At 47.3% G+C, this 8,189-nt stretch overlaps 1 protein-coding gene across 3 annotated transcripts in view; it reads right to left on the reverse strand.

The window, feature by feature from the left end:
- Positions 1-8,177, reverse strand: part of ESAM (endothelial cell adhesion molecule) — a 105,068-nt gene extending 96,891 nt beyond the window's left edge. Inside the window, exon 1 of one of the 3 annotated variants that reach the window (XM_025216311.1) lies at positions 7,876-8,177. In XM_025216311.1, the coding sequence (XP_025072096.1) occupies positions 7,876-8,116 (241 nt within the window). In that variant the 5' untranslated portion in view covers positions 8,117-8,177. The other 2 variants (XM_006034329.3, XM_025216312.1) reach the window with 2 other exon arrangements.
- Between the last annotated feature and the right edge of the window lie 12 nt (positions 8,178-8,189).

Consider the following 8,189-nt stretch of genomic DNA (forward strand, 5'->3'; position numbering starts at 1 on the left):
CAGTAGAGGCACCCATGGGAAGGAGCAGCATGGTTCTTCAAGACTGCACCCCAGCTGGCACTAGCTTGTTGCTCTAATCAAAAGCAGCAGATGATTCAAGGAGTCCTGTCCCTTGCAAATTAGGCCCTTTTGAGGTGTTGGGCCCCCAAAATCACTGCCAACTGGGCCCCCAAAAATCACTGCCTGTCCATACTCCAAGGGAAGCTAAGTGACACACACCTCAGCCTCCTTTCTCCCCTGGTGCATGCCTTTGACACTGGCCCAGGCTGCTCTGTAAACAGTGTTTGGTTTGCTCAATTTATCCTGGGACTGGACAGGGTTGCAGCACTTTCACATCAAGTGGCATTGGCAACTAGTGCTTCCGGAGTCTGTGGGGGCACCAGTGACGCACGACTTGGGGGATGGAGGGTTTCCCAACAGCCAGCTGGTGACTTGGGGGCGGGGGGGGGTCCCCAGCAGCCAGTCACCAAAGGTGTTGCCAGCACTTCCACCGCCAACATGCTGCCAGCAGAGCCAATTTCAGGAGGGGGCACTAGTGCTCTCCGTGCCCCCCTACCAACCAGAGCACTTGCTGTCAGGGAGGCACCAGTGCTCTCGGGGGGGGGGGGGGGGGGCACATGCTCCCCATGCCCTCCCTATACATCACATATGGATGTTGGAACAGTTTGCTTGTCATCTACTGTCATTAAAAACTAGAATTATGATAATCCTAGATTCCAATAAAAAACTCCAGGCAGGTGGCAGTTCAGCCATGGTACAGTTGCCCCTCAGCCCACATGCATCTCAACCTGAGGAAGCAGTTTGTCTCCTCTGTTGCTATATACAGCCCTAGAGAGAGCCCAGGGGACCACAAGGAACTCCCCCCAATGCAGAGTCACCATAGGGCAGAGCCAGCTCAGTGCTGACTCCCCAGCTGAGCAGTGTAAGGAGGGCACTTAGCACTGAAGTAAACATGAAAGGGAATCCACAAAGACAGCAATTAAGGGCCCAGGAGCCTCATACAAAGAACAGGCAGCAACAGCACACCCCAAAGTTATGCACCTGCACTAGCTGCAAATGTGAAAGCAATTGGATATCAGTATCACACCTCGGGACAGACACCAGGCTTGTAAGGAAGCTAAATAGATCTTCCAGGGCCAACGCCACCAGCCTGCAGAATCACAGAAACGGTTACCTGTCAGCTCTGTGTTCTTGGGGAACCCTGGCACAGTACACAGCTTGTCTGACTCACAGAGGACTCACCCCCCCACACTGACTGAACAAGAATCAGTTAGAGAAAGGACTTACAAAAGACAATGAAGAGGCAGTGGGAGACACCTACAGCCCTCCAGACAAGGTTGATAGGAGTGAAGCAACTCCCCTGGTTTCATTTACATTGGAGATGGAACTGGATGGCAACACATTTACATGGGAGATGGGACAGGAAAGCACCTTCATTAGCATTCAGAATAGAGAACGGAGATTCCAAGGCGAGGGCCGCACTGAATTCTGGGACCAGAGAAGCAGGGGATCACTGCATGATGAGTGATCCTTGCTCCAAATGATAATCAACTCACATCTGCACACACCCAGCTCAGCATTTATCAAACCAATTTTAGTAATGACTCCTTTATTGGTACCCAAAACACTGAATCTCCCTGCCTGTATTGTGAGCTCCCTCAGACTAATGCCACCTATAGCCAGGAGTGATCAGTTCCTATTATGCAGCATACCAGCCATCGTTTACCCATAAACAAACCTAGAGTTCTCCCTTGGGCCGTTGTTAGTTCTCTACAAAACCCCTACCCAAGCTCAAGTTTCTGGTGCTTGGATCCAAACCAGTTCCACTGAGACTTCACCTTCTCCTTTCCTGCCTGGACTACCTTCACTGATTGTGCTGAGGGCTCTGCCTGTCTGCACGCTCCAACACACACCTGGGAACCTCGACTGGTTCAGGCTTCACTGAGTGGCACAGCTTTTCAACCCTGACTTTTGCTGATCAAATGTGAGCTAGACTTCCCCAAACACCCAACTGAACCCGTGTAATATTGTAACTGCTTTGTTTATTCGGCTGTGCGAAGCTTTGGGTGGTGATTTGATTGGGAGAAGATCTGCGTGTGGCAGTGGGAGGCAGCAGGAACACCCCCCCCCCCCCAGCAGCACCTGGTGAGTTGTTTTTTCCCCAAAGAGCAGGGAGCTGGGGCAGGTGGGGCAGCCATTGCCTGGCTGGGAGAGCAGACGGGGGATGAGTTTGGCTGATTCAGAGATTCGGCCAATTCATCAACAGCCGAATCTCGGAATCAGATTGGGCTGAATTGAATCAGGACAGTGATTCAAATCACTGAATCAAATCACTGTCCCCAGAATTGTCTGAATCTGAATCGAATACTAGCCGCTTCACACAGGCCTATTTGTCTCTCTTGTATGGCTATTACTACCGGTAACATCGTAAGTTCATGTACCTGGCAATAAATAACTTATGATCAAGCTGGTTGCTATACTCTCTCTCTCTCTGAACCTCATTTACTCTTCCTTCCCCTTGACCTCCCATTTGATCTGCAGTAACACTTCTTTTATCTAAGCCAAAGATCCCTGTAATGCCCAAAACTACTGTGGAGTCTGCTCATAACAAGGGAGTTACTACTAGGACCATTGTGACAAGAGATTGGGAAGGGGGGCACAAACTGAGTTCAAGGCATATAAGGGTATCAGGTGGAAGTGTGAAGTAACCTGGCCTGACTTAGATATGCTCTATTAACTGGTGTGTTTATGTCTGACTGCATTTTATTGTTGCCCTGATAAGCCAAGTTTGAGGCACGCAAGGGTGTCAGCCTGTCAATGTTTAATAACCTGGCCCACTCAGACGTACCCTATTAGGTTGTGTGCATGTGTCTGACTGCATTTTATTGTTGCTCTAATGAACTGAGTCTGCGGCATGAGGGGGGTCAGCCTATACATGCTGGTAACCCAGCCTGGCTCAGGTGTGTGCACCTGATTCGGTGGTTGGAGGAACCCAGCCCCACTGAAACTAAATCCTGCAAGGTAGCTCCATTGGGGGTGAGGACTTGCAGAAGAGAGAGAGAGACAGCTCCATATAGAAACACAAGTGACACAAGCAGCACATTGATACAATTACAGAGACTCCAGAAACATACCCCTAATAAATGAGCGCACCCCAAAGTGACAGGCAAATCTGGCAACAACCCCCCTTGGAGGAGGGCCCCTGCATGTCAGGGCATAAAGCAATGGAGGAAAAGACTGCAAACCAGAACCACAGAACAGGTTCAGGGCCCAGCGATAGCTCTGAGTAGCCTGAGGCACTAATTTGCTTTTCAAGCAGTGGTAAATTGAGGGGAAAGGTTCCCACTCAAGGCCCATCCCTGCAGAGTCAGAAAAAACAGCCTAAACAAAAAGGTACATCACCTCCTGAGTTAAATAAAAACCAAGGAAGACACTGAAATATGTTGGGACATTGACTGCATGAGAGCTTAAATCATTGTTTTCTGCTTTGGTCTCTCAGCGTTTGAATGGCCAGTACTGGATCAGTGCCTCCTCCAGTGTTTGGCTCTGGCAATTACAGGCGCCTGCGAGATAAACTGCACGGAGGCATCCCACACGCATTGTGTAGAATAGCACACCAGGCTTAACGTTTTGTTGGTAGCGAGAAACTAGGATTAGCTAACAGACCAGCTCTGACCCCATCTGACAGGGCAGGAGTGAACTGCTTCCAAGATTTAAATTGAGAGATTGTAGTTTGATTTCAGACCTTGAGACCAGTCTGAAAAATACAGGGGCCAACTGAAAACCTCATCCCTGAAAACATGAAGTGTCACAGAAATAAGACTTTGGACATTTTACAGTACTTCCTAATTCTGGATTGTACTCCTCCAATCAGCTTTCCACCCTATAAGCTATTAAACATTTGGGAATTAAAGGATGAAGACGGATTTCTTTTGATGACCTCGCTCTATAGGATTAAGATGATTATGTGATGTGAAACTGAGACAGAAATTAAACTACGAGACAAGCACTCTCCTAGAAGTACTGGTACTAATACGAGGGACCTTGCTGATGAACACACAGTGCCAGAGTAAATAGTATACACCCAAGGCAGGGAGAGGGGCACAAAAACTTGGGGGTGGGGGGAGCCATTCAGAGAAAGGTCAAACTAATATCTTTCTGGAACTAAGAGCAACAGTAAGAAAATGAATGTGCATTAACAAGAGCCTCCCTTCCCCAACTCAAAGCTGTAGAAAGTTAGTCTGCTTGTGGGCAGTGACTATTTATAAATTAAGAGATATGAGGAGTTGGCCTTAAGAGCAATGCATGTTGAGAAAGTCCCCCACTGCATTTCTCACGACCCTGGGGCAGAAGGATCTTTATACTCAAGAGAGTAAAATTTATGAAAAATGTGACTACTTTGCTATAGATAGAAGTTGGCTGACTTGCTTTAACCCATGTCAAGCCAAATGGAAATAGACAATTTGTTTGACACAAGGTTTCACTGCATGGTTGAATTTTTCTTGCATTTTCAAAATAAGAAAAATGGCAAAGCACTAAAATAATTTCAGCTAAAATTTATAATAGGATGGCTTCAGAGAAGATACCAGTGTTCCCTAGTTCTTAGCTTTGGTCCCTCTTGCTTTACCGACAGATGACTTAATCTTGCTTCATTCCAGTGGAGTTTAAGAGAAAAATGGAAACACAGAGAGACTAGGCTTCGGAATCAGCTGTTGCAGATGTGCAAAGATGTTCATAACAGGGTTCCCTATAAAATAACGCCAAAAAAAAAAATCCTCCTCATTATGTTCATTGTTGCCCATTCCTGAGCAGGGATTCCATGACGTCAGATATTCATGGTACAAGCAGCCAGTCTAGTTAACTATTTTTATATAAGAGGTTGAATTTTGGCTCTGTTTGAACACAAACAGGCTGTCTGGTTACACTGCAGAGGTAAGGCAACAGAATCCTCCTCCCGGGCTTGAGCATCTGCAGAGAGGGGCTGCATGCACTGGAAATTTGGTTGTGAGGCAAAGTACTTCAACAGGTAAATGGAAATGAAAAGAGTGGTACTCTAAGATGGAGCACCCACAAGGAACTAACTGCATGTGGACTAGCAAAGCCTGGAAAAGGATTTAGTAAAAAACTATATTTGAACATGCAAAGAGAAACAAGGACAATGCACCTGCGCTTCAGCCAGTGTTAAGTTGGAAGAAGCAGGTGACATTTGTGACTGTTCTTTCCACCAGTTCTAGCCCTTACAGCTACAAAGCACCTACAGGAAGGATCTGAAGTGCAAAACTATAAGAAAATAAATGCCCCACCATGAGATCACATTAGTGAGGAGCTTGTCTGTTTGGTGCAAAGCTCAGGATCAGCCTTCATGAGATGTGTGGGGGAAGATACTACAGGCTGCTGTCTTTGAAATTTTATAGCCCTACCTATATGGCCTTAGATAAGGAGCTGCCTCCTTATGACTTCTGCAGGGGAAGGCTGGAGACATCACTTTAAATTGTTTAATTGTGGAAACTTCCCATGTTACTCTGTGTGCAGTGACTCTAGACATGCCTCAGAAGGTTACCAGAGGATCATGGAAATGGCAGCAGGAAGCACAGTCCCATGCTACCTATTCTCCAGGGACCAGTCCAGGGCAGCTCCAGACAGCACACTACAAAGTTGTTCTTTTCTCCACAGCCAGTGTATAAATGTCCCAGCAACTGCCACTTCCTCTGGGACAGCTCATTCACAGCCCTGCACAGTTTGCTCTCAGGGGAGTTCTCTGCCTCAATTTTCCTGTTACAACAATTTATAGTTTTGGAGTGAGAGGCAGTTCAGTCACTTCTAGAGAGCAATCCCTGATGCAGGGGTGGGCTTTGGTAGGTCCATCCTAGCACTGCTGCTTCAGGAGTAGGATTAATCAGTTATCATGGCCATATCACATGGTGTTGAACAGTAGTTGAGACTTATGCTGTACACACACACCCCAGCACCAGAGTCAAGTCTCCTAATTACAGCAGCATCGTTGGACTAGCTAATTATAGTAGCATCACTGGCAGGACACAACAACCCAGCCACAGCCTGGGTCTATCAGACACAAAGCACGGGGGAGAACAATTAGGACTGCCTGGTAGGGAAGGAGAGAAACTTAAAGGATAAAAGACATCACAAGGACTCAAATCTTTTCATCACAACAGGACAGAAAATTCTCTGCAGCAGACTGGCAAGCAAAACAAGCAAACTGCACCAGCCAAACTTGGCAAAGGAAAAGGATAGACTTAAAATATTCCAGATTCCCTGGTGAGGCAGCAGTGAACAGTACTACCAGTGCTGTGACTATAATCCTGGTGTACAAACAGCTACCAGTACTTCACAGTTACCTTCCAGGCTTTCATTTACTAATGGAGATTTTCCGGTCTGCTCTGTGATTTCAGCAGTTTCAGGCTGGGAAAGGGTGGTGCAGCATTTTTAAAAGGATTAGAGCAGCACTGGCTCTACAGGTGCTCCACCACAAGCCATTTACAAAGACCCATACACTTTTACCCCGTGCTTTACAAGCAGATTAAACATATTCTATAGTCTGAAGTTTTGAGTTGAAGTCTGAGTTTAAAACAAACATGGTCAAGAGAACAGCTTGGCCCACTGTTGTGGGGACAAATACGAGTGTTAGGGTAATGATATTTGGATTTTGGGGAGTGCTGCATGTGCAGCTGAATAAAAGTTTTTTTTTCTGTGTCTCAGCAAAAGCTGCTGGTCACAAGGCTGGATGATATATTAAAAATAACTAACTGTGCTAATGCTTAAGCAAGTGGTTGCACCCTATCCTTTTGTTAGGAAATGTGTTGTGTAAAAATAGGATACAGACCAACGGCTATCGTTAGAGGACAAAGCAGCAGTACAGCCTTGGAGATGGTGCTGAAGTTAGCAAGAAACCACAAAGAACCAGCGAGAAATCATAACTGACTGGGAGAAGACGGGGGTCAGAGTCTTCCGCATGCGCTCTTAGCAGAGAGGCATGTAAATGAATGAAATGCATAGGCAATACCGTGCTAAGGAAGCAAACAGTAAACAGAGGCAGAGCTTCAGATGGGAGGAGAAATGGGGGGATCCGAAGGAGGGTCATAGGTGGAGTAAATGTTAATAAGTATGAACCTAGGTGTATAAACGTGGAAAGAACTATTGTTCGGGGCGGCTCCCTGGTTTGTTGGGTTTTTTTGGGAGCTAGTCCGAAGCCATCTTCATTCTGCCATTCTGAATAAAGCTGTTGTGAGCAATGAGTGCTGGTGTTTGCTCCCTGCTTGCTTTGGCTAATGACTAACAAGATCCACAAGCGATTGGATCGTCATCTCCCTAGTTGTTGGGCGCCGCATGGATTCAGGGTCTAACAATGACAATCAAATGCTAGCCAGTTACCCTGCCAGTCCGCCTTGCTGGCATGCACAGGTGGTAAGGAAACCCAGCCAAGGAGCAGTGCATCACACTCTCTCTCGTGAAAAAGAAAGGTTAGAAACATTTTTAAAAGTGGTTAAAATTGTCACCACAGAAGCGGCACTTACTACTACTACGATTTGCACTTGATCTTCAGCGCCGGTAGCCTGATTCTGCCTGCCTTACTCATCAGCACCGGCAAGATAAACTCATAAATTCAGGACTGACAACTCCCTGAAAACCTGGTGAAGTCTCGCAACCCAGCTCGTACTTCCAAAGCCAAAAACTGGTCGCAACACCACACTATGCAAATTTGGTTTGGAAAACATCAGCAAGCAGAGCAGCATAGAGGGGCTGCTTTAGTAGTCAAATCCCTAAAAGAGCATTTCAGTAGCTCAGCGAAGGGCACCTTGGGTGAGACGCAAGTAGACGGCAAAGCAGAAACCCATATTGAACAGAACAGGGCTTAACAGATTTGATGCAGGAACCGGCCAGCCAAATTGTACGTACGCCCTGACTGACGTGGGAAGCCCGATCCCATCGCAATAAGTTCTTTCTGGCCAGGAAGCATCATTCGGGCGGGCAGGGGCTGCCGTAGTAAGGGTGCCCGTTGTAACCCTGTTTCAGCTGCTCCTTCGTTTCCACAACAGTCCTCGGTGCCTCTTTCTGGGCCGGGGCTGCTCCCACTGGGAAGGGCCGGGCAAAAGGGCATTGTCCCCGCTACACAAACCCCGGGCTTAAGCCCAGTCTCCGGGCCCAGGGGCGCGGAACCGGCTGCGGCCCCT

This window comes from Alligator sinensis, unplaced genomic scaffold (assembly GCF_000455745.1).
Source record: "Alligator sinensis unplaced genomic scaffold, ASM45574v1 scaffold1368_1, whole genome shotgun sequence".
NCBI classification, from domain to species: Eukaryota; Metazoa; Chordata; order Crocodylia; family Alligatoridae; genus Alligator; species Alligator sinensis.